Source organism: Struthio camelus, chromosome 21 (genome assembly GCF_040807025.1).
Source record: "Struthio camelus isolate bStrCam1 chromosome 21, bStrCam1.hap1, whole genome shotgun sequence".
Taxonomy (NCBI): domain Eukaryota; kingdom Metazoa; phylum Chordata; class Aves; order Struthioniformes; family Struthionidae; genus Struthio; species Struthio camelus.
This window is the reverse complement of record NC_090962.1, coordinates 5,863,568-5,890,437: the sequence shown is the minus strand read 5'-3', so window position 1 is coordinate 5,890,437 and position 26,870 is coordinate 5,863,568. Positions and strand designations below refer to the sequence as shown.

The following is a 26,870-nucleotide window of genomic DNA, read 5'->3' as shown; positions in this document are numbered from 1 at the left end:
CATCATTTACAAATCAAATCTGAACTGTTGAGAACATTCGGTACTTGAGACTTCTGGCTTCAGAACAAGGTTTATTTTTGTTCACAGGTCCCTGGGCTGGTAACTATATTAGTCTCTCATGTGTTCCCCATCGTTTACAGTTGCTTGGAAGAATGCATTACTAGTTGCTTTCTGTTGGGTGAACAGTAATTTTTCCTCTAGCCCGTCTTATGACCGTGTGTGCTTCCCCACTGCAGTTCAGCCATTGTGTGCAAAAGCCTACAAGAGCACAGCTGAGCATCGGCTGGCAAGGATGCATTGCTGCAGAACCAGCAAAGCAATAGGGGTAGGTTTTGCATGTCCTAGAAAATACCATTCTTCGAGCTTTGGAATACTCCCTATTGACAGGAAAATGGAGTTGGCAGTGTGCACATTAGTGTGCTCTAGCTGCGTTAATATCTATCTAGGGCCATGCACAATTAGGTGAGTTACAATACTCTTAAAAAAAAAAAAAAAAAAGACTGGAAAGCTATCTATGAACTGGCAACTTACAATACTGAGCATGTGCTGTACTCTTCCATGGCAATAGGGTGGTTAATTTTACTTTTGCAAACTTTGCATACTCTCTCTTACAAATAATAGTTCACGCACCACTTCCTTGTTTCCTAAAGTTTTGAGGTTAATTACATAGAACAGTTCCAGCATGTTAGTTCTAAGGCTGCTCATTTACAGTGACTTGAAAAATCTTCCAGGAATGCTCAGAGAAAACCTAGCTTTAGTTGTAGAAAGAAGATACCAAAGGACATATGATGCATGCTCTATAGGATCTGGGAGGTCACTTATCGCAAAGTGAGACAGTGAGAGAGAGAAAAATTGATCCTTAAATATCAAGTCTATTCAGCTGGAAGGTGGTAAGGTATTAAAGCAACCCTCATCCAGTTGGCTGTAATACCTTTTAATTAAAGAACTTACATATTTTCCTCTCAATTTAATTAGATCAGGCCTTGCTTTGACTAGCCTTCTCAATATAATTTTTGAAAGTCAGCTCTCCTAGAATAATATAGAATTAAACCTATTCAAGATGCATTTAGCTGGAGTTCTGTTTCAGTACTCTACCTCTGAATCCTGCTTTTTAGCAATGAATGTGTCCATTCCCCTCCAGAAAAGGGGCAATCTTTCTCGGTCCATGAGCTTCTGACAAACAGCATATAGCCCTGCAGCACTTAGCACACAGACTGATTAGTAACTTCACACAAGCATATGCAGATTTAAAGTAATTTAGATATTTCTTTCCCCCCCCTGAAAAAAAAACCCAACAACTTCCCAGTACAAGGAAACCGCTTTTGAGCATTATCATACCAGAACAATGAGAGCAAGCAGTACTGTGAAAAAGTTATTGCATTTATTACTACAAACAAGGATAATTGGTTACTCAAGTCGCTGTGATGTGCTACCTAAAATTGGGAAGACTGCTTAAAGGCAGGAAACAGGGTAGGTTTACGCCAAATGATAAGGAAAAGGAAGACTTACTATATTGTAGTGTAATGCTCGCGGGAACTGAGGGGACTCAATTTGTTATTGGCTAAAGCAGCGCTGTCATCCTGCTATTAACAGCATCACAGGCTGTCCTTGCTGCCAGCAGTGTATAGTTGGCAACAGGGTTGTAAATTTTGTTATTACATAAGAGTAAATTATGATATAATAGAATCAATTGCACTGTATTTTATCAATACCAGCATTAGAACTTGGCTTAGTAATCCCTCTAGTCACATAACTAGAGGGCAAGTACAGACCAGTGATACAATGTTTTAACTTCAACTTCTCCTGGAAGGACACATTTTGCAAAGTTCATGGAAGGTAGCCCATACTGAGATGAGCAATTTATTGCGCAATTCACAGATCAAAACTCCTCAGATTCTGTAGATGCATGTAAGCGTCAAAGCTCAATACATTACCACTGAAAATATCAATTAACTGCTGGATGCTTAATTTTATTTTTATTGTAATAAAATTTGATTGCAAAATTGCAAAAAAGTACAGCTTGTATTAAATGGACTAAAAAGCTAAGAGTTTTCCTGAAGCTGATAAGCTTTTATGCAGGATTCATTCTTAGTCCAATACTAAGGTTAGCTTTCTAAGTTGTTGAAACATCTACTATCCACCAAAGGACAGGCTACTGATACATTTCTGCACCCAAAAGACAGCAATATAATGGTACTATTTCAAATGCTTGTATTAAAATATATTTCATTATTCTGTCCATGAATGTTGATTTTGGAAAAGTAGGTGCCTAAATCCACACCTTTCTGAAATATTTGATACTTTGTTCTCCAGATAAAATTGTTTTAGCCACTTATGTCAGCTTTCATGTCTTCTGTAATACCTGGATTGACACATTTTCAAGTGATAAACGTGAAAGATATAGCTCACTGCACACATTATAACATGTTCGGAAACTATGATGGACTTGGATGCTGAATGACAATTTGCAGGTAAAAACATAGCAGGTTTTGTTCTGTGACTGTTGGGGAGGAAGAGGGGGATTTGAATTTGTGAAAGGAGCGCAGATTAAGAAACCAAAGAGTGACAGAACAATCTTCTCTGTTCAACAATCCATGTAGCCACAACCTTCAGAATCTTCCCCCCCACCCTCAAAAAAGAAACAAGCACACACCACCGCATCTCAACGTGTTAACTTGAAATTACTTACACATCTGAAAGGTCAGCATTGTATTATAATATGACCAGAATTCCCCCTGGAGCGCGGTCACTGCCTGCCAAGGTAACTACCATTAGGTACAAAACTCACCTACTTGTGGAAACTCATTAGTTTGAAGTACTACTGATATTTGAGTTCATGGCAGTTTTTCCACATACAATTGACCAAGTTATCTCTGGATCCTAAATGAGTATCGGGAAACTTGAACGAAGCCACCCAATCATTTGTAATTTTTTTTTTTTTCTACTTTCAGTGACTCACTTAAATGAAAGACAAAGGAAAGATTCTCTGTGAGTGTGTATCACCATTTATTGTAGTTCAAGAGAGTCAGGAATTGAACAGAGGACACAGCGGGAAAAAAAACAAATAAAAGAAAAACAACCTTTTTTTACAGACTTAATTTTAAAACACTGTGGTTTCAAATCCTTTTTAAAAAGGAAATTCAAGTATCTTAAGCAGGGGGCAGTAATACAAAAATGTTTGTGATTTTTTTTAATTTTTTTTAAAAAAATGTAATTCTACATTTCCTGCACCCTTTTTGCTTTGGTAAGGCCAAGCCATGGATACAAATTGGTAAGCAACATAAAAATGATCCCTGCCCCAACTGCAACCTCCAAGAATAAAAGGATCTGCTCTCTGCGGACAAGCTCTAATGGCTCAGAACTGTCATTTAGCATATATCATATCTTCAGCATTAAAAGAATGGATTTTATTTTTTTTTTAAAAGTCACTGAAATCCTGGTATTCCAACTATCTCATTCATGGCAGCTGTTTTATCACATTTCTATCACAAGGCTTTTCAAAAATACCAGAGCATCTAGATCAACATAAAGAAAAGTGACATCTCAAAGAACCAGAACTTAAAATCCACATGTCCAATCTTTGCCTTTTTTAAATTATTCTTGTGTCTTCTAACACCAATTAAAAAAACAAATATGTGACTATGTATAATATAAAAATACGATCCCAAGATTAACACTTTGTTGCAGGCACAGTTATCGCACAGAATATGTTCTTTTTGAGGGCAGGGGAATGATTTTCTTTTTCACAGGGATTTTTTTTTTTTTTTCGCATTACAAAAAAAAGACAGCAGTGCAGGTTTGTAGGGTGGAAGGAGGGAGGGAAAGAGGAAAAAGTTACTTTAGCAGCAAAATGTCCAAGGTTCTAACCACAATCAAATTAACGGATATCTGGCTGTAAAAAATAAGGTTGAAGGGATGCTGCCCTGATCCATCTTTGCTAAAATAATTCAGCTGTAAAAACCCCAAAACATGACATACTGAAGGACAGTTTTGTAACATAAGCAACTTCCTAATTTGTCCTCCATGTTATTGACCATCGTTATCACTTAAATATATGTACAAGAATTAAGCCGCTTTTCTTCTCGTCCACATGCTTCTGGTCACTACTGCAAGTCAGTGCCAGTGGGCATGCTAATCCCATCAATAGCTTTCAAAGTGTATCTGCTCCACTATTACCAGACCAGCCCACGCCCTGTTCTTCCCATTGGCATTGGCGTGCACTGCAAGGGAATTATTAATGATCAGCATTCTGCTTGTCTCTCATCCAGGCTTGGATTTGCTCTTTAAGTTCTGGCACTAATAACATAAAGAAGAAAAAAAGAATGGTTAACTTAACAGTCAAATTGTTCAGTAATACCACCACCCTGAGAAAGCTCCTCATGACCAATAGCATCCTGTTTCTAGAAACCATATCAGAAGTATCTTCTGGATTTCATTTCCTTCTCTCTCAATGTATTTTCTGCATAGCTTTGAGTAAGCAAATTGCTCATTTATCTACCATAACAATATCCATTAGCCCAGTAGCTACAAACATAAAGAGTTTTTTTTCAGATAAAAGGAAAACACAACGAAAGAACTTGCTTTTATGAGTTGGAGTGAAAGCACTATTAACCCTACTGAGGCAGCATCTCTATTTTCTAAGCGCATACAGTACAGAAATTGCACACAAATTGCTTCCCCAAACCAACAATTCCATCACTAAACGTCAAAAGCAAGGTTACCTGGTTCCAGCATATTTTCTGTCAGTGTCTGACGATTGAAAGGATCAGTGGAAGAGTTCAACAGATGCCTCAGGATGATTGACCTGTCCATAATAGTTCCAGACGGCAGCCTCACAGGATCGGTCATCAGAGTGTCCATGAGTGGATCTAAAGACAGAAGTGTCTCATCGTTAACTTGAAGACAATAGCTACGTGTCTCATCTGCACACAACACCAGAGCACAGATTGATATACAATCAGATATATCACTGAAGTCGCAGGAAGTCATCATAAAGAGCAGAACCACATCTAGTGTTCCAGCATCAGAGAAAAGCTTTCATCCAGTAGAGGGATCATTTCCAGAAAAGGTAATTACTGCTGAGGAAAAGGCTGTCACAGAAGGCAACAGTGGATTTAGCCGTAATTCAGAAATATAGGAGAACAGTAAGAAAGCTAAGCATTTAACTACATGGTTTTCAGATTTTCTATTATTACTATTTTACAGTCTTACGAAATCTGTTGCAAAATACATGCAACCAAGAGCTGGCTGGGACTGGACAGTGCAGTCCCGGAGTGGGGGAAGCTTAGCTCTCTTCATTCACTTAACCATTTAATTGAAATGGAGAAGGATGCAAGACTCCAGAAACTATATATAGTCTCTACTAATGTACGTTCACATTTAGTATCAAAACAACATTAAAAAAAAAAATCCTTTCTCTTAAAGAGTCAGTATTTAGAAAACTCAACTTGCCTCTGAATTCGTCCGGAGCATCACTGTAATCAATTTCTGCACGAGCATTCTTGGCAACAATTTCTTCCACTTTCTCTGCCAGCAGTTTGAATTTTTCTATTGCTATGGTTGACTTGATTCCAGCCTTTCTCATTTTTGAAATAACCTCCTCAAAGAGCTCTTTGCTGTAGGACCTCTACAAACAATACATGAAAAACAACTTTGTTCAGCTACAGTATCCTAAAATGCCATCAGATTCTAAGGATCTTTCAATGCTTTTTAAAAACTTTAGAAGAAAGGTTGAGGTTTCATTGATCCTTATGCCAGGCCAAAAAGCAGTACGTAGATATCGCTTCACCTACCACTTTCGTGCCAACTTTCAAGTAGGCTGTTATTACGTTTTTGTACTGGTCATCACTAACGTAGAACTGTTCAGGACGAAATAATAAACACACTGAATGTCCTAACAACATTGGGTAGGTGTTATCGAGGCTGACTGCAGTCACTGGAACTATTCCTCAGACTAAATATCCATGTTTTTACTCCTGTCTGGGTTCTTATTCTCACAAGTCTTTACTGAAAATATAGTATAATTATTTTTTTTTTTGAAGTACTAGTGGAGAACTAGAGTTTAAGAAGTGAATTGCTCTCTATGCTACTGTAAATATCCTCTAAACACTTCTCGTCAGTCTCCAAGATCATAAGCATCCCTGTTCATCCTGGCTGTAAGAGAGCCTCATAATAAAAGAGGACATAGATGCAGTAGCTGTTCCTATTCCACACTCAAGCTCCAAGTACTGCACGGGTTATGTATCCACCACTCTCCCCTGAAAGTTAAACTAGGAAGTGCATTACTGTTCCCTCAAGTGCAAAATAGCGAAACGCACTCTACAACAAAAACGAGGATTACAAGCTAACTGATACCACGCAGTTGCTGAATACTGATGATAAGAAATCTTAACTTCTCTGATAATATGCAAAGCAGTACTGGAAAAGAAAGATTCCTTCTCCTACTGCCAAAAAAAAAAAAAAGTCTTATAAAAAAAATAGTAAGGCAACTCACAGAGGGAGCTAATACCTGCTGGAAACTTGCCAGCTGTTGCAGCATGCAGCACGCTGCAGGAACAGCGGCCTACTGCCCAGAACTGCGCAGCTACCTAGTGCAACATATATAGAGACCAAATGCATTTCCTGTAGCTTCAACTGAAATAAGCATCACTCATGTAAAAAGAGAGAAAAAAAATAGGCAAGGACTTTTGTAAGCTGCTTATGTTCTAAACACAGCATTTGCTTTTATCTTCTGAATGCTGTATTTTGATACAAGACTTAATAATCTAGACAATATCCTTTTAATAAATATTGTTATTTATGCTGCACTGCAAGGCTGAGTTAAAAGATGAACATAACACAGTAGGTCTCAAGTTTCTATTTTCTTTGTGAATTTTGAAGAGTTCAACACAGCCCTACTTTTCTAATCTATACTATATATCTCCCTGAAATACCATTCACTACTTAGGACACACTGTGCCCACCCAAACTCCTTGCCAAGCCCAGAGAGGAGAACAGCACTGTGGCAGTATGCCCAGGGCTCTGTAAACGTTTTCAGATTCCTTCTGCTACGTGCAAGGATTTGCAAATGGGAGATGCATCAAAATGCTTTTGAGAGGTCATTCCATCATCAGGCTGCCCCCCCTTTTTTTTTTGTTTAATACCAAGAGCTGTTAACCAATTGTGAGGTTTTTTTGGTGTTTCTTTTCTGTCATTCAAGGTTTAAAAGATACTAGACACACACACACTCCTTTTTATGAGGGGCCACTTTGTTAATTAGGCTTTGTTCCTATTTCCACACCAGCAGGCTTCTTCCTTTTTAATACCCACGTAATTGCTGAGAGTTTTGCTGTGGCTAGCATTGATGAATGAATTATGGATAACATTCTCATTTTCATATATACTGAACAGTTTAAAAGTGCACTGTGTATTTATTTTATATATATGTACACACACACGTGTATATATACACACACACAAACATACAAGGTCTATTTCACAAATATTACTGAGGCTGCCCGAAATTACCAGAACTGAAATAATTACAGAGAAAAGATCACGAGTTACCCCGATACCTCCGCTTCTCTAGAGATGCAAACCAAGCTTTACATACTGTAAAACAGCTTCCATTAGAATTTCAAGTAGACACGAATAACACTATTTTCTCTCTGTTTTGAGAGGTTTGTATTATAAGACATCGGGATGGACAGATGTAGTTCAATAGTTTAACTGACATATTAACATTACAAGAACCCAGAAGTAAGCAATGGCTTATTGACTTTACGAATTAACATACTGCTCTGAAGACTACCATTGAAAAGATTGAAAAGGCACATGAATTAGGAGAAAGGTTTCTTAACTGCCTCATGTATGCTGTTTTGTCAATTTATTACACAACCATTTAAATAAAGTGACATAAAAGCATATAAAATTTGGAAACTGTTAGACTAGAGAACGCACATTGGATTGTGAAATGACTCTAAATCCCAGTGCCGTCTCTGCTTGTTTTGCATGTTCTTCATGAGGAAGGGGGGAGCCAATCCACTTGTATGCTTATTTTCCCACTTGGGAAATGAGGACAACATACATCTGGCACTTCATAAGGAGGCTGTAGCTAATGAATAATGAATGTTCATTAAGTATAGCGTGTTTGTGTGGGGCGTTTTATATGTTTAAGTATCTTCATAGCTTTACAAACACTTTGAAAACATACCGACGTACAAAGAACACAGGCGACATGAACACAGATAAGTTACCCAAGACAATAAGTTGCAAGCACATCTAGTGGGTGGCAGCATATGGGTAGAATGAAACTCTTCTAGCTTTATTCTGCAAAGTTCCTAAATGCTTCCATCCCTCCCCTCTCCTCTCTGGAGCTCACCTGATCATCAGCAATTGCTTTAGCAAAGCGAGCACAATCTAACTGTAGATAAATATCAGTAAGTTGGTCCAACAGCTTCTTTGGTTCAAACCCATATTTCTCAGGGTTTTCAACTTTCAGGTCACGGCACTTGGGGCCGCACAGTTGCTGTAGGTTAAAGTTCAGCATAGCAGCCAGTCGTGGTCCAAGTTCCTACAAGGCCAAAACAAAATACAGATCATAGCATGAAGGCAGTGATTAACATTATCATTAAAACAGCATACATCAAGATCAGGAATTATGAACCAATAGAATTATTTTGTGGTCTTGCAATAAACTTCTTGTCTTTATTTTTTTATGAATAAGCGTGTATAATGTGAACAGCTTCTGCTTAGAACTACCACACCATCTGAGTGAATCAGGTAATTGCACTTAATAATGTCAAATTACCTCATTAGCAATTTGATTTCAATGCACTTGGAGCTGGTGAAAGGGGAAAAGGGAGACAAAGGGCTACCACACATTTCTGGGAACATTACCCAATAGAAGAGACATTAAAGAAACTAGAAACTACGCAGATACTAAGTCACATCTGAGTAGGACTTACAGGTCTGAGGAAAGGCTTTTGAACCTGCTTGGTAAGGATATGGAACATATCAACAGTTTCTGTTGCCAGGGCAAGATACGAACGAGACACACGCTCATCCTGAGCAAGCTGTGACTGCCGAGCCTGTTGCTGATCCTACAAAATAAGCATTCAGTGGTTACAAGTTAAGTCCATAGAATTTCCCTACCTCATTACCATGACAAACTTAACCATAACACTGACATGATCTAGGCAGACAAAAACAAACAGACTGCAAATCAAATCCAGATGTGATACATCTTAAAATTTAAGAAACAGCTTCCTTTTACTACCTAACACTAAAGAAAAGACTGCACTAATTATCTGGAGCACTGCTTCAGTCAAAATGACTACAAACTGTTTCACAAGACTTCACGTTTAGCGAGTCTCCTTACATACTGGAATTGATCCTCACAACTGCAAAACTGTGTTATGCTTCCTCTCCATCCAAATGCCAATACTTCACAACCAACTTAGGAGCTAAGAGCCAAGTGGGGTTCTCTCTAATTTATGCATCATCATAAGCAATTAACACTCCCTACTGAAACAACCTGTAGACTATGTACCAGCTCATTTTGACAGTACATTAACAGCTTTACCTTGCTAGTAGGCGTAAACAGGAACAAAGGTTTCAGGAGAGCAAACCAGAAGGAATTCAACAAACAAGATCTTTCTTTTATAACTTTTTGTTTCTAACTTTTTTTTCAGGCAGTAAGCTTAAAATAGAAATATCTGACATTGGTGGGTCAACACACACAATTATCATTTAATCAAGCTAAGTTCTGCGGTATAATTCTTTGTCTATACCAAATCTACACAGGATCAATGCACTAACAAAATAAAAGCTTCATTATCTTGAAGTCAACCCAACTGGCAAGCATCTTCCAAAATCTCCTTCCAGAAGGTTAAAGTCCCAAGCTCTCGTTTTAAAATTCTAAATGCACAGTAATTTATGCTATTTCCACTTCTCACATCACTCTTTGCCAGCCACAACATAACTATGCAGAATGTTTTATTGCAGAACGACATCCAGAATGACCATGGCCATATTGGCAGCAAAAAAAAAAAAGCATTAGCATTGAGAATCACTTCTCATGAGCAGCTCTTTTGTGCTGCCCCTTATCCAAAAGCTAAGGCTAAAAAAAAAACACAAACAAAAAACAAAAAAACCCCACTAAAACAAAAAACCCAAAAGAACAACCACATATACCCTGGTTGCATACAAAGTTATTAGAAATAAGTAAAGGGCACTTTGAAAAACAGTTCTGTTCACCCTGGGTAGCAGGTCCCATTGTTCTTTATTCTTCATCTCCTCTTGCACTTCATGAATACGTTTTAGGGACTCTAGACTCTCATCCAGCAAGAAAGTTGTGTCATTTATCAGCATGTTGATGTAGCGAACAAACTGCTTCCCAGAGCTGAAAGCATTGAAACACAATTATCACTGCAGAGTAGATGGGTACGCTGAGCAAACTGCAACCCCAGTAACACTCCTGCGCTGTGTAACCCCATTCCCCAAGCCAAGTTGATTTGTGTCCAGAGCTCGGTATTTAGAAACACTCGAGTTCTTCTGGAAGGGGCTGCTGTTCAAAACACAATGAAAAGCAGCATCACAAATTCCCAATGGTAATGGTCTCCTCAGCAGCTTGCCTGACAGTAAGCAGCACCATGCACAATTTCTTACTCACTTGAACTCTTCCATGAATGTACCATGGTGAGCTATATTCTGCCAGAGACTTTTGAAAATGGTGCTGATGTGGTAGCGGATTGTAAACTTGTCATAGAACTCGCTAGTGGCTCCAGTATGTTCAACATCTGAAAAAGTAACAGATCCCAGAACTGAAATGAGCAGTCTCTTTCCCCACCAATGTTCACTTGTAACACGCTACATCGCTTTCCTGCTATCCCCAATGTGATGAGCTTCAAGCACCAAGCTTCAAGAGATGAAATTCAATTCACATTCAGAACTCTCCATCTTAATCCCCACGCGAGCAAGCACTACCCATTTTCTAATCCACAACCAACCTCATTTCTGAAGAAAAACCTCAAAAAACATACTTTCTGCTCTGCCTGACTCAACTCCACTGTGCTCTTTGCCCCATAGTGCAAGATTTCAATAATGAGAAAACCAAGGGAACACTGCAGCAAAATAGCTGCTTCTCAGCACGTAAAGCCCTTTATAATGTCTAAACCTATACAGCTAGCAAGACTACCGTCAGAACGTTTAAGTTCCCAGTCTACCCTTACAAAATAAACAAAATCTTTCTAACCTGTAATCTAAACACCATCAAAACAATGCTAACACCAAACCATGATGCCAGAGCTGTCAATGCACAACAAGCTGTGGATTAGGATTCTTCTCTAGGCTCCACGCAATGCAATTTTCCCCTGATTCTTGAGTAACAAAGCCTCGTCTTTACAAGACCCAAGATCCACCTTGGGATTTCTTAAAGGTCACAACAACTAACAGAACCTCTTGCCTTATAATGATCATAGCTCACCGAATCACTCGGAGGACTACAGAAAACGCACTTACCTGTGTAAAACTTCATCAAGGAGGGAACTAACAATTTAGTGGAGAGGGGATGATTCTCAATCATTTCAAAGAACTTCTGTGTCCGGGGCTGAACAGCTGGATTTGTCATGAACATCACTTCCACCAGCTTGGCTACCAAATAAGGATTTCGGATGTAGTTCTGGTTGCACAGCATCACAACAAGGAACATTACAATGTCCTGAGTACAGGGCTCATAAAGCACCTGAGGAGCATATCTGAAAAAAGAGAGACGAGGAGCTAGATCTGCACAACGTCAGCTAACACAATCTTTAACTGCTGGTAAAACAGCACTAGAATAACAACTACAGACTAGCTAGCACGTTAACTTCACACCCCATATTTATTTGTGTGCACACCACCTGCTACCGGGATAAAGGGTAAAATAAATTTTTTTCCAGGAATAACTTTACTTACTGTACAATAAAGAACAAAAATTCAGCAACATCTTCCACGTAAAACTCCGGCAGCGCTGCAAACACCTTCGGAACTTCAGGAGCTAAAGGCAGTTTTATGCTGTTGAATAAAGGAGACACCATAACAAAGGGGGCAGTGAACTATCACGGTTAAGCAGAAAGTGTCACACGTTCTCCTGTGGAATGCTCCAACACAAACACTTTACAAACATTCAGAAAGACTTCTAAAAAGTCAATGTCAGACTTTTTTGAAGTCCATGTCAGTGCTTCGAATCTGCTAGACATAGTTGAGGGTTTCCTCCCCCCACAACTGCAATTGAACCTGTAAATAAGACAAACATTCTAGGTAAGAATGTATGTCACTGACATAAATAATTGAAGAAACAATTACGTAAGAATGCAGTCACTGACAAAGCTAATTACAATTCCAGAACTGCTAAATTCAGTAAACAATCCATCACGATCTGAAATATCTTTGATGCAATTTACACAGACAATCCTGGCACTCACTTGGGATAGGCAGGGTCGAGAACGCGAAGCATCAGCTGAATCACCATGCCATAGAAATTCAGACATCTCCTAAGAAAGTTCTCATCCAGCAAACCAGCATCCGCACAAGCCTTGCACCTCACCAGTTTCTGCAGAGGACAGATACAAAGACTAACGCAGGAGAAGACACAACATCATATGCAGGTCAAGCCTATCCAAGCTAATCAACGCATTTGCGAACCATTACACAACAGTCTTTTCTTAAACTATGCTGTTATATTAAGACGACAGAGCACTCAATGCCCAATATATCAAGACAGACAGACACACGTAATTCAGAGTCGCAAAGACAGAGCCTTTCATTAGCTTTAAGAAACAACGAAAGAAATAGATATTAAAGTCTGAAAACGTGCAATTGAAGTCATCCTGATGATACAGCAAGGAAGTTTTCTCCATTTATACCAGAAAGACCTAATCAGGACACAGATTCAACGCAAACCCTATGGCACTCATCTTTGCAAGAACTCTACGTGAGATTAAGCATTCAAGAATTCTAACACTAGCTTAGGCATGGACTGTGCACACACATGCCCCCAAGCAAATCTCCATTCCTTTGCTGTTATCTCTCCAAAAAGATGGAGAGAAGAGTATTTTCTTCTTTCTCAGGAATACTGGCTAAGTTAATCTTGGTGTTACTTTGTGTTTTTTAAATCATTATTAACAATCCATTGTATCATGACTGCTATCTAGAGCGATCAAAACATACTATGCTATAAGAATAAGCACCACTTTCAAGAACTATCTGTGGGAAGTTGCATTTAAACATCAAGACACAAAATAGGCAGGTTGACAAAGGCATTTAGTTGTGATCCACATCACTTACAAACCTTAAGTTGTGTCTTGCAGCGTTTCAGCATCTCTCGATGCCTGGTAGCAAGAGGAGAATCCTTCCATTGGCTTTCATTGTTTTTCAGATCTTCAACAGTCCTGAAAACCACATGCAATAACTGGTTATCACAACAAAAGGGGATATGTGCCGACAATCTGCAAGGCAATCAACCTACTTAGCTTCTAAATAAAGATGGAAATATTGAGCAGAAAGAAAAGTGGAAACTAATCGTCTTGACAGAAGTTATCCTTCACCACCACAAGAAAAACAAATTACTTTGAGTGCAGCGTGCGTCCAAATGCATAGTCTATACGCTAACTCCAACATATGTGCCTGTTGGGCAAATCAGAACAGTGCCCCAAAAAAGGGAAGAAGCAGAGAAAAGATCTATCCTCTAGGCAAACTTATTTTATTCACTGTCTTAAAAAAAAAAATTGCCTTAAACAAACCTCCCAAAAGACAAAATCCACAGCCCTTCCAAAGGAACATTAAAAGGATGTCGTTAAAATCTATTAGCTCTGACACAAAGAATGGCCGGTCCAATTAACAACCAGACATTTAAAGGTTACATTCAGATTCTAAGATCAGAAAATAAGTGAAAACAAGCAGCTAAGGAAGAAAAAGGGGGCTGACAACAGGGCTTGTTCAAAATACCTTCCCCTTCCCAGGGAAGGTCTTCATCATGTGCATCTCCCTACTCTCTACTTTTGTAAGATCTTTTCTTACAGCTTTCTTCTGCCCTTCTCCCACTCCACTCCCCATAAAATTCAAGCCTGTGGAGGAGCAGTACAATACCAGACTAGTCTATAGCCTCCCCGTCAGCACAAGAACCAGTACATCAAGACTGGACACTACTACCTTCTCTGCCTTATCCATCCTCTCACTCCGCCTTACAGAAAAGGAAATTTAAATGCAGATAGTAACAGTACACACATCATTTACATGAAAACCCCTACGTGTTCCTATATCTAAGCCCTTTTTCAGGAAGGGCAGCCAATTAGAAAAAAACTCAATATATGGATACAGTCCCTTTTCCTCCTTCCTCTGAGCACAGATCCCTTTCCACATCAACCTCTGTTTACAGCAGAAAAACACTCAATCTGATTTCTTTATTGGCAACATATAAATATGTTGCCTCGTCTGGAAAGCCACTGAGCAATTCATGGAAAGCACTGAACACTAAGCTGCTACTGAAGTCAGTGAAAGCCGAGAGCTCTTCACCACTTCAGGACTGGATGGAGATTGCTACGCAGGCAACTCGTTCTCAACAATTCTAAATAAGGCAAAGCAGCGATTCCTCTTCAAGTCAAACGTGTGGCTTATTTACAAATAATTCATGCTTTGTTTATTTGAAAATAGTTTTTCTTTAAAATATACTGACTCTTCCTGCTCCGTTCTCCGCAGCTTCCCAGGTTCTTGGTCTGCATGCGCTTCAAAAGCTAAAAATGAAATCACTATAAATGCCGTTCAAAAATCCTGTAATGAACTCACGGTATTACTGCCAAGGGACATTTACCAAAATGCAATGACTACAGTTATAAACAATGGAAAATAGCGATGATATAAAAATCTATTCTAATTTTAAACAGAGTATTCTTCAAGGTTTAGCAGCTATAAGAGCCTATTTGGACTCATACCAAGAGAAATGGAAAACAGCATTATCTTCATGTCAGCATCAGAAGTTATATTTAGAATATTTTAATGATAAACCACATGCTGAATTACATGCACAGCCACGACAGTGAGAGTTCACTACTGAACCATTTTTTAAACAGAGTATTTAAATAGTTTTTTGTTTTGTTTTAAACTGAGTAAGTTATCCCACCACAGAAGCTAGGAGAAAAACATATTATCACAGGAACAGTTGATGATGTCTTGATATCAAGTCACCTACAATGACTTGATTATCAGACATGTAACTTCACATGCACTCGTAGAGCTATGGCAAAGAGCCTAAGGCCCCAATGTCCACACACCATCAAACACACCATGGATGACTTAACTTTAATTTATAATTAAACAGCGTCAACATCACAAGTCCCAAAATACTCAGAAGATCAATCCTGTCCTCTTTGGAACAGAATGGTCTTGCCACTGAGTTGAGCTGTCATGTATAATTAATATCCTCCCTCCCTCTATTATTTGAGTTCTCAATGCAAGCCACAGTGCCTCAACATCAGAAAAAAAATCTGTAAGGGCCAACACAAGCAGACTAACAAAGAGCTAGATGGTACGTACTCAGCAATAAGTTTATCCAAATTGTCATTGTAATTTCTATTAAGTTCCTAGGACTCGTAGTCACAGGGAGAAAATAAAACAAAACAAAACACTGTTCAGGACAGCAGGGGACTCTCTGATGACACAGTAGGTAACTAACATTTCCTAACCTGTTGAGCTCCCTGATGGCCCGCAGTCTACGTATATACCGGCGGCAGCTTGGCAGGATGGAGAGGTGATGGGCATGCAGGGTGAGGAAGAAACATTCCGTTGGGAATTTCGGCTCAGAAAATGAGGACTGATCCCTGTCTAAAAAAGAAAAGAGAGAAAGAAAGAAAAGCAGTATAGATGAAGAAAGTAAGAAATGGACTGGATTACTTAGGGGGCAAAACCTTCAACTCCTCAACTTCCTTTAAAACAAGTTGCAAGAGAAGACAGCCTCACGGGAAAACATTTGGGAACAGAGGAACTACGTGCCAGAATCAAATACTTCAGTGTTACCTCCAGTATTAAAAAGAAAAGGCAGACACAAAGCGCTCAACATGTATTCCATACAGTACTCACAAAGCTCAGCAATCCAGGCTGTAACATCTTCCATTGTTGCTTTCACTCTCGTCTCATCTGTTGGAAGGTCAATACGACACCTGGGATGAAAGATGTACGTGGGATCAACCGTTTCCAGCTTTATCTTCGTACTTAGTTGCTGTAGTACCCATAAGAAGTTGAGCATAAAGCCATCGGTAGATACCAAACGATCATCTGTCTGTGGGGTAAGTAAATGGTTGAAGACAGAGGCTTAGAATTACACGGGCATTTGCTGCTGCTTTAACAGTATTCAACAAAAATGAAACATGCAAACTCAAGAAAAGGGAGAAGCAGGGATGAATGTGCATCTCTAAGGAGATCTTCCTGATAACTAGAAAGTCATTTACAGTAATAGTGTCTTTCAAAAATAATGCCTCTTTCAAAAACTGTTTGCCACAGATGTAGTCAGCCACAAGAGCAATTGCTGACCTTCAATTCACAAGTTTTATCTCAAGTGTAAGGTGTCTGCTACTTAATTGGAATCTCACAGACACATTCCTAGTAGTAGTTCCAATATTTGCTTTTGAAGCAGTGAGTTGCAGACAACAATGACGCAAACTTCACTTACTCAGGATTCACGCACAGATTTTAATCACAGGAAATCAGTCCAATGCATTAACCACGCAACTGCAAAGTAATACCCCCGTTGCTTCATCAGAACTGTGCCAGTTCATACCTGGATTACTCCTTCCACAGGAACCATACAAACAAAGCCTAGCAACTTATAAGATGGAGAAAAGGGGGGTTTAAACATAGCCAGCTGGAAGGAAACTTCAATAGACGTGTTAAAGGAAGAGAGGGGGGAAAAAAATTCAAGATCTTATACATCTAATACAGAACCCTTGTTAACTAAGTGGCATGTCAGGTCCAAGAGAAGAAACAACAAATTGATCAGGCCGGTACAACAGAATGATTTTAGAAATGGGAAATGTATTGAAAAAGCTGGAGATTGATCACATGGTTTCTCGCCCGCGGCAGTACACTTTCGAAACTCTGCTGTCCTCCACTCAGGAGCCACCACTGCATCGGCCATCTAATGCTGTTTGCGAACTAAGCCCGTGAATCACAGGAAGCGCGTTTTCTTTGTTTACCTGCATCTGTGCCTTCTTCATGTTGGCATTGACAACAGCTGCCATGTAACTGAGAGCTGCTTCTCGAGTTTCGCCGTTCAATAAAATGCTATGTAGAATCTTGAACAGCTCTTGCTGGAATTTCAAACAAACATTCTGTCAGGTGGCATATACGTCAACATCACATTCCTTCTCTCTGGTGCTCCGTATTTTTATGTTCTATACATTCCACACAACCCACTACAACTTCTGTTATGCTCCTATTTGTCAATATTACATGCATACCTTTAACATCCTTTAGCTATAATCCACGACTAACTGTTCTGATATTTTCCGAGTTGGCTTACAGCCTTAGAGAAAGATTTGCAGCTCTCATTAATGTTTTTCCTAATTCCCTTCAGCCATATCCTCACAGATTGGTTGTTTAATACATAAACTAATTTTTTTTTTTTTTAAACAAATATAGTATTCTTCATCTATGTCAAGACTAAAAAATTCACAGTATTTTTTGCAGTTGTTAAAAATGAGGACACTTACCCTTGCTAATTCCAGGTAATGTTGCAAAGACTGACTAACAACCCGGGTGTTTTCAAGAGTAATGGCAGGCCCTGAGAAGTACTTTTCAACAACTTTGTTCTGAAAGTAGAGCAAACATGGGCAAACGCATCTGTTTTATTCTCAAAAAAAAACCCCAACCAACCAAACAACAACAACAAAAACCCTACACTACTGTCAGCCTCTTGCTGTAACACTTACATCATCTTCAGCAAAGACAGAGAGACTGAAGAAGGCTCCAAGATAGGAAAGTCTTTGCAGCTCCCTTCCTGCACCTGTGCTTAAAGATTTAGGCAACCACAAGGGCAAAGAGACAACCTAAAAAACAGGAGAAATAGCAAGTTAATCACTTACACTGATTACCTGTGAGCGCAGAGCGCACTGTCACCTTTCAGTATTTACAACAGGCCCTTGACTCTTCAACATCCAGTCATGCAGATAGCTAAATGGAAAGACTCTTCAACATCCAGTCATGCAGATAGCTAAATGGAAAGATCTCCTCAGTACTTCAGAAATCTAAGCGTTCTATTTTTTTTTTTCCTAAAATCTGAAGGAAAAGAACCCCCTTTACCATAGTTGACTTTTAAGCATTACTTAGCACAAGATATTACAGCGGCCCCTCTTTAGAGTCCCGAGAAAACACTGTCAACGTGATTCAGGTGACGTCGACCAAAGTAAGTTACATGGTTCCTTTTATCTAAAAAAATCAGTCTGGATACACTTACCAAACTGCACATGGGGTGTGTTTTCCCAAACTTGATTTCACAAAGTTCACATAATGCCTGTAAGGAAATCCCAAGAAAAGTTATTTTAGCGTGCGTTTTACCTGCAAATAACCTGTCTGCTAATAACAAGATTAGCACGGTTAACTGCTGAAAGAACCAACCCCTTTTCCCTTAATCAGCAAAAATTTTTCCATTTCTACAATGGAAAAGGGATGCAAAGAAAGAGTTAGAGCACACCCTGCTCCCCTTTTAGCTTCTACATCTGTTCCCAGTTGTCCCAAGAAAGCTAACACGCCTCACAGGCTTATAAATACTGCACTTACTTCAAAAATTAGCTACACAGATTATTTGCTTGTTCAGAACATAACATCTTTGCTGGACTCCTGAACTGCCACATGAAAGTTAGTACAACGCTCTATTTATTATTGTTGCTACACACACACCAAGGCCTTTGTCTTTTGAATCAGAGTAGAAAAGCGTCAGAGGAACACAGAAGCCAGAAACAAAGAATCCTATCCAAGATCTCTAACTCGCTTTCAGTTGCGGTGCGTGTGGGAGAAAGTTTACAACACAGTAGTCTGAAAACACAAAAATACCATAGGCTTTCACATATCCCACTTCTCTCCTGCTATACCTTCTCATACTTCAATTACACTACAGCTAGTAACCACCATTCCATCCTTTTGGTGCACGTTGTGCCGACTTACGATGCTGAAAATGATACTCCATTTTGAAATAGCCCTTGCTGTAGCCGAAATTGCAATGGTTAATTGGGGGGAATAACAGAATAGCATGAACACACAGAACAAGCAAAGAAGATTATTTTTCCAGAAGTACCTCAGTCAGTCAGTCAATTTGGTATGCAGCACCCCAGTTCAGCTAACTTCTTTAAGTACAAATTAAATCCGGGATGTATTTTTTGGTATCATACACCAAAGATCCTAAGATCTGAAGGTACTAGCTGACAATGCTCAAGTTAGTCACGATTTTAGCTTGCTCTCTCGTGGCTTGGCATGCTGTTTAGAAGGTTTTTTGTTTCGTCAATAAAAGCAGCAGGAAGTAAGTAGACCTGGGGACTAAAACATGCGCTTCCTTCAAAAAAAAATTTCTGCCATGAAATATCACATTTTCCTACAGTAAAAGAGCCATCAATTAAATTGTTTTTACTGCAATGTATTTTAATTGGCCACATACAAAGGTGAGTCCAATAAATACTGGTACGGGTACTGGCCCTTATTTCCCAGATTTAAAATGGGAAGGACTTAGCGGGATTTTATATGGCATCTAACAGTATTATAACTAATATGTATGACAAAATCCTTACATTTGATTAAGCTTACATAAATCATGAAAAAACTATTCATATAAACATTTGAACAGCTCACTCTACAAAGTCTGCTGTACCTTAAGCTGGTGACGTTATTGGCCTCTCAGATTCTACGGGACTTTTCCTTTTTGGATCTCTTTACATTAAGCTTCCACCACAGGGTTTAATATTAACCCACTAAACAAAAGAAGCCCAAAAACACTGAGGCACATTTTCTTGGAAAGAACATGCATAACTCAGGCATAAATCAAAGAAAGAACCTATAGAAATGAACAGTCCTTACCATATAGAAATGAACAGTCCTTACCATATAGAAATGAACAGTCCTTACCATATAGAAATGAACAGTCCTTACCATAAGGGGGTATTTAAAGTTGTCGCTATCAAGGGAGCACTCTTTGGAAGCCAGAGCCAGGCCTTGTAAGATGGGGATAAAAATCTGTAGAAATCAGAAGTAGATTACTTTCCTTGTGAAAAGGGAGCAATCAAACAAATGATGTCATGGCTTTACACAGCATGAAATTCCTGTTCATTCTTCAAATACTGCGGTCCTGCATGAAACTTCTGCATGCTTCCCCACGAGGTTTCCGCATGCACAGAACTCGATGGAGCAACAGCTAATATTGCCATGGGGCAGCTCCAGGTGTGACACCGTGCGCGTGCATGCAAGCATGTACGCCATACACACACAAAAGAGAACAATCCAAAGACTGCAAATTGCGTGGCTGCCTTCAGAAATTTGATAGCCCAGTCGGGCAATAATCAATTTGCCCATACACTTAAGAAAATAAAATAGCTTAAATTTTTGCATCTCATGTAAGCAAGCTGGTTTGTGCTGATAAACTGTAACAGCACGATAAGGATAAAAATAAGTAGTAGTCATGGATTATTGTGAAAAAGTAAAGTGACATGGCAGGAACTTATTAATCCAAAGTAGTAGTACCGAATTAGTAAGTCCCAATCACACAGCTCTGATCACTATTCCCTCAAAGAAATGAACTCTCAGGGTCATTTTGCAACAATAACAAGAGGTCCCACTAGAATTCAAATTGAACGATATTGTGTTGCTTATGTAAGAGATAAAAATATTTAAATCATGTTGCAGAAGAGTATTTAATATAGAGATTGTTTTCTACTTCAGTTAGATGAACGGTTCTAATTTTCACGGTAGATGACCATAAACATTTTGTAACTACTTTTTGACAGTCTTGAAAGTATTTTCAGCTACATCAACCTCTACTAAAAGGCGCCCAAAGAATGATGTAAATTTTTGAAAGGCACTTGAGGACACACTTTGAAGAAAAGGCAGCCAGTGTCAATTTTTTTTCAAAATATGAAAGATCAAACACCATTCTGAAGGCCTCTTGCTTATAGCTAAGTCACATAATACTACACGAGCACTAATTGGAGTCAATTACAACCTGACTGACCTGCTTTAACATTATATGGCCTAGTGGAAGTTTACTAGCTTTATGCCTCAATTACTAGACCCATCAGCTCCCACTCTCGATTCTCTCAGTGAAATACCCTGGCACACTGGACAAGTCATCTAATATTTCTCAGTCATCTGCTCTGTAAAATATGAAGGCTTAATAGACTAGGATTTCTAAAATGCCCTTAGCACCTTAGATGTATATCATTTATAAGAATAGAAAACATGGCAAGATAGAAAAAAACCACACACTTAAACATGATTACAGAAAATTGCTGTCTTACATATACGTTTTTAGGATATTTTGTATTCAACACACCAGAGGAGGAAAAACAAAGATCAACCCTGTAACAGATCACAACGGTATGCAGATGTACTCCGAGTACCACACTTCGACTTTTACATAGAGATGTACCGCTCATTAACAAATACATTTCTTATTTGCTTATTCCAATTATTGAAGTCAATCTTTTTCCTGAAACCCTAATTAAAAACAACCCCCACGCCCCACCCCCCCCACACACACTCACTCACTCCAATTGCTTAACAACTTGTCACTCCCTGAAGCGATAGCTCTAGAACTGTGATGTGCAGAAAAAGCTTTGGAAATATAGGAGTTTTGTTCACTGGTCTGTTTTTAAAGGTATGCCTTACCTGTTTGAACACCTCTTCATCCTGATAAGTTGTTCTCACCAGTTCTTGGATGAAGCCAAATGGGAGGTTCCTACACAGCATATATGGTACCAGCAGAGACTGCTGCTGCAACGACCTTTATTTGTATAAAGGAATCCAAAACCAGTGATTTTTTAACAGGATAAAGGCAGACAAATCACATCACTCTGCCAGAAAGCAGAGTATCAACACGTAGACACCTACTCCTTTCAGGAGCAACTAATCTTGTCTTCTCAAGTTATTTGTGCAAAGATTATTCTGAAACAGATGCTGCAGCCAATACCGCACTTTAGTTTAATGAGGCTGCAAGAAAATAACAGCTTCTGGGCAGTAATTGGTCTTCCCCTTCTACGCCTCTCTAATGAAAACACCCTTTGTTAAGCTAGTGAAGTAACAACATCAGGTCTGTTGCACTGATCTCAACCTGTTTCTCTCTCCAGCATTAAGGAAAGGATCTAACGTAAGTATTTTCTAAATTAGCAGTCATTACTTTTAAGTGCTCCCTGACAATTTGTAAAAGCATCTCTCTCTCATTACACATACAAAACTTTGCAACATCAGGATTGGTTCAAGTAAAGACAAAACTAATCCCATGGCACAGTGATATATCAATATAGCTTTAAAGATTACAAAAAGGATTTGTTTGGAAACAAATACAGAATTATGCAGATTTTACAAGAAGTCACATACACCATTTTAAAAACCTTTATATTGTTCCAGCTAAATAGGCTGCTGGTTAGAGATTTCTAGTGATAACAGCAGTTGTCTGATTAGCGATTTAGTGTAGAAAGTCTACAGATTTACGCTGCCAAAAGCACTGTGGTAAACTCTCTGATGAAAACAAGCCTGAGGTCAGTTAGCAGTTCCTACCACCCATTCTCATTAGAACAACTGCCTCTCAGATGCAGCTCTCCTGGTTACTGACCTAAGAAAGAAAGCACTTAAACGGCTCTCCACCAACATATTAGTGGGAGCAATAACTCCAAACAATCAACCAGTCGACTGGCACAGCTGGAGCCAGAGGGGAAGGCCCACAGCTAGTAAGATAAGTTGTTTGAGCAGAATATATTTATGTTTTCTTATCTAACCCTCTGAGGATAAGAAATCCCAGAGCAGAGCTGTCTGTCACAGTTAACGTCAGCTGCATTTACCTTGGTTGCGTTAAGGATCCCTGTAGCACCAAAGCGGCATGGGAAATGCACTGTGATCGGATGTTGCTCAGTAGCTGACTGACTGTTGGCTGGCTACACATCTGATAAAATAAAAGTTATTTCTATACAAACTAAAAGTATTTAGAGATAGAACAGACTGGAAGTCTTCAAACCTCTTCATTCATGCAATACAAATGCAATACGCACCCTAAGCACACTTCCAGCTAAAAATCTTTCAGATTATATACAAAGAGCCTTTATTACCCCCTCCTCCCCCGAGCAAGAGGTTAATAGCAAAATACAGAAGGCTGTCAGGAAGCCGGTCTGACAGAAACCGGTTTTTATGTGGAATAAATTCAGATAAAAGGCCAAAGATCCAAAGGGAAGGACAGTTCCTAAAAGGCTGCTTCTTTTAGAGATGTAAAACACATACAAGATGCCAAAGCAATGAATTAATAAAAGTTAAAAGGGGGCTTATAAATCCTACACGTCTATTTATACAACAAAGCCGTAAGGAGAGAACCATCCACTTCCACCAACCTTCCCCTCTGTGACTGAAGAGGAAGAGGACGGTCTGCGACAGTACTGACACGGCGTCACTCTTCCCAAACGTACCTTTGGTGCTTTTCTCTCCTCTATTCCAACTCTGTCAAAACACTCAATGAGGTAGTTCAGCATCTCTGTCTCCTTACAAGTTTCAATGGTGAAGTGGTCGCTGCAGGAATCGGAAACACTTGAGCTGCCAGAGCCTCCCACACTTCCGAAGACACGCACACACAAAAAAGAAACAGAGCATAAGGTACAGCTCCTCACTGTGGCACAGTCCCAAAATTCGTGAGCCCCCTAACTTTCTCTGTCAATTTTCTGAAGGCTCCATCCCATCACACACACGGCCTTCTCAGTTATGCTCATTCCCATGACCTACGAAGAGCTCTCTGTTTAACGGCTCGTCCAACTCTGAAAATTCATCTGCACTGTAACAAGGCTGAAGAATCACTTGTCTCATTAAATGAATAAGCACCTGAGAGACGGCAATAAGATCCATGAATACAACGGGAATCAAAACGCGCTTCTCGCGCAGCAACGTTAAAAAGGAACGGCCTCCAAGCAACGAAGTACTTGGCACCAACACTGTTATAACTCCGGGGAAGGACTTTGTGACATTATCATGCCACGATGAAACCTCTGCACAGACTGGGTGCAACATCTCAAAGCGTTAAAAACTTCACCAACGCTGTTAATGCCGTCCGACCCATGGAAGGTAAATCCCCCCGCTGCAAAGAACGGACCTTAGCACGTAGATAGATAAGGGCTACAGGCAATCACGTTACGTACGCTACAGAAAGGAGGACAAACAAAACAGGAGACTGCAAAGCAGCTGCTCCTTTTAGCATTTTCATATTAAAGATGGTTTAACTTCAGTTCAGTTCAACTCACTCACAGTAAGATATTCCATTAAGTGGTATAGCTTCAGGGGGAGGGGAAAAAAAAAAGCCCCGATACTGTAAACGTGAAAAACTAACTCCACAAAGACAAAGACATGCCCAAGACCAGAGAAATTAAATAGAAAAAGTGGGAACAGACCCAAGGCCTCTCAGTCCCAGACCTGTTATCCCAACAGAATTCCTGTCTACATAAGAGCTTGGCAAGGCTAATTAAAAATGAAAATCTCATTTTACAGAAGGGAATTAAGAGAAGATATATTTGCTTGACGTAAAAAGTCTAAAACTCTCAAATAAACAGCAATTACATGCATGGTCCACAGCTATCCCTCACTGAATGAGATCAGTGTACAGCCAGGGTGAATTTAAATAAAGACTAGTTTTAAAAAATCCAAAATTTAAAATGAAAAATTAGAGGATTTGTTTCCTTACATGTCACTTTTAAAAATCATGTTTAAAACTATGACAAACTGTCAAAGCTGGAATTATTTAAAAATTGTGAAATAATTTACCTTTTAATAATCAAGCTGTACAAGTCTATTGTACAAATTTTACAGTCTAACCAATATATCAAAGAAAGATTATTACTTGTTAAGCATGTGGTGGTGAAGTGTGTCAAGAAATAAACTAGCTTCTAATAGCAGAGGGTTTTTTTCCAGTTATTGAACTGAAATTAAATCATGCCAAATTTAGCTCTACTAAAATAGTCGTGGGTTACCATGAAACCATATATCCATTTTCTTCTCTAAAATCTCTCTTTCTGACCTCCTGGCTCCTCACCTTCAGCTTAAAAATTATACTTCAGAACATAAATTTAGATTAAAAAACTATTAATTCTAAATTTAGTCATCCTAAATGGTTTCACTCCAGCAGTAACCGAAATTATTCCAATACAAGCCTCATATCCTCCTTACACGCGCTGGGTGCCTTAGTATTTTCAGAATGCAAGCTGTTGTATAATTGTACAGTTACTGCATTCATAATTTAGAGTAAAAAAAAATCTTTCTGCGGTCTGCAGCGTGCCAGGATATAACATATAAGCCAAGACATCAGAAGCACGACCCCAGGAAATACTGGGGGACCGCCGGCTGGGCAACCGCATCCAACATTCGAGCTAAACCGCCAACAGTGTAAGAATTAGACTTAAACAAAACAGTGGAAAAAAATCATCCCAAATTCCATGTACGGAGCCCCCCTCAAATCTGTGTTATCAGATTCTCTCTCCTGAAATCAGAGCGTAAGGGAAACCAGGAGATGCTATTGGAAGGTTTTCTGGTTATCAGTCCGACTTTCACAGTAACGCCCCGACATAGCCACAGGTACGACCACAGACAAGAGCCAGGGGACAGCGGAGAAAACATGTCTTTTAGGGCCTTCACTCCTGACGCTCAGGCAATGAAATTTCCACTCACTTTTGCTGCAACTAAAATACTTCAAAGGGGATTAAAAGTCTAAAGGGAGCCTTTTCCTCCCAGTTGTTCAACATGCATGCAGCCTTTAAAACTCCAACCTCCCTTCCCTTAGTCAGGTGTAAACTGTAACTGGTTCTGTCTATTAGATTAAACATACGTGACCAGGCTTAGACCATCTCAGGATTATCATCAGTCATAACAGGAGCCTGAATGCTCATTAGAAGTCTTCAGAATACTAGCAGGACTACACAACTATCATTTTCCAGAGTTCTCCTAAAACAGTGCTTTTTGTATGATATATTTATTCCTTTCTCCAATTTGGGTGAATACAAAAGAACAGGGCATTTCTTCTGCAATTTTGGTGCACACGACAAAGCTGAGGAATTTAAAGTTTTAATGGGAAAGGGAAGAAAATAATCATTTTCACCAGACAGACAGATCAAGGACCCAAATCACTTGGATATGATGAACAAGTTTGTAGGAGAGCTGCTCATTTTTCATACCAAAAGCTCACCCCAAGGGGGAAAAACATTTCCATATCATTGCAGTATTACTCTGTAAGGAAATGTAAAACTAGAGAAGATCCTACCTCCCATTCACGTTTCCCAAAGCTTTTTTTTCCTTGGCATATCCAGCGTTACGCAGGCTTTGTTGTTTTTGCACAGCTATCTGGCTAGCCTCCAAGCAGAACTGACTAATATCAGTTCTCATTTTGTTTTCACATCTCTCAAGGCCACCCAAATGAAAGGCTTTTCTTACAGGATTCCTAGGTCTTCGTTCTACAGCAAATTATTCCCCCCTCTCCCTCCGTTCTTGGCCGTTCCAAATACATCTGCTTCTACCACCCACCAGGTCAAAGGACCTGTAACAATCCCTAGGAAGTTAAACTGCCAGGTACGTTTTCCTCACAGGTTACAGGAGAGGGCCTCAGCTGTCACAGACAGGTAGAAACCCAATGAATCGGCAACAAA

The 26,870-nt window shown here is 39.3% G+C and overlaps 1 protein-coding gene across 4 annotated transcripts in view; it reads right to left on the bottom strand.

Annotated features, from left to right (window-relative positions):
- Window positions 1–3,734: 3,734 nt before the first annotated feature.
- Window positions 3,735–26,870, bottom strand: part of UBE4B (ubiquitination factor E4B) — a 43,557-nt gene continuing 20,421 nt past the window's right edge. For all 4 annotated transcript variants that reach the window (XM_068915592.1, XM_068915591.1, XM_068915594.1 and 1 more), the window contains 21 exons: window positions 23,661–23,802; window positions 23,046–23,146; window positions 21,877–21,991; window positions 20,146–20,229; window positions 18,464–18,520; window positions 17,940–18,056; window positions 17,721–17,819; window positions 17,205–17,318; window positions 16,093–16,291; window positions 15,699–15,837; window positions 13,310–13,409; window positions 12,444–12,571; window positions 11,935–12,033; window positions 11,500–11,735; window positions 10,652–10,778; window positions 10,237–10,381; window positions 8,946–9,080; window positions 8,360–8,551; window positions 5,452–5,626; window positions 4,722–4,868; window positions 3,735–4,296 (listed from right to left, as the gene is read on the bottom strand). In XM_068915592.1, coding sequence (XP_068771693.1) covers window positions 4,235–4,296; window positions 4,722–4,868; window positions 5,452–5,626; window positions 8,360–8,551; window positions 8,946–9,080; window positions 10,237–10,381; window positions 10,652–10,778; window positions 11,500–11,735; window positions 11,935–12,033; window positions 12,444–12,571; window positions 13,310–13,409; window positions 15,699–15,837; window positions 16,093–16,291; window positions 17,205–17,318; window positions 17,721–17,819; window positions 17,940–18,056; window positions 18,464–18,520; window positions 20,146–20,229; window positions 21,877–21,991; window positions 23,046–23,146; window positions 23,661–23,802 — 2,713 coding nt within the window. In that variant the 3' untranslated portion in view covers window positions 3,735–4,234. The remainder of the gene's footprint in view (window positions 4,297–4,721; window positions 4,869–5,451; window positions 5,627–8,359; window positions 8,552–8,945; window positions 9,081–10,236; window positions 10,382–10,651; window positions 10,779–11,499; window positions 11,736–11,934; window positions 12,034–12,443; window positions 12,572–13,309; window positions 13,410–15,698; window positions 15,838–16,092; window positions 16,292–17,204; window positions 17,319–17,720; window positions 17,820–17,939; window positions 18,057–18,463; window positions 18,521–20,145; window positions 20,230–21,876; window positions 21,992–23,045; window positions 23,147–23,660; window positions 23,803–26,870) is intronic.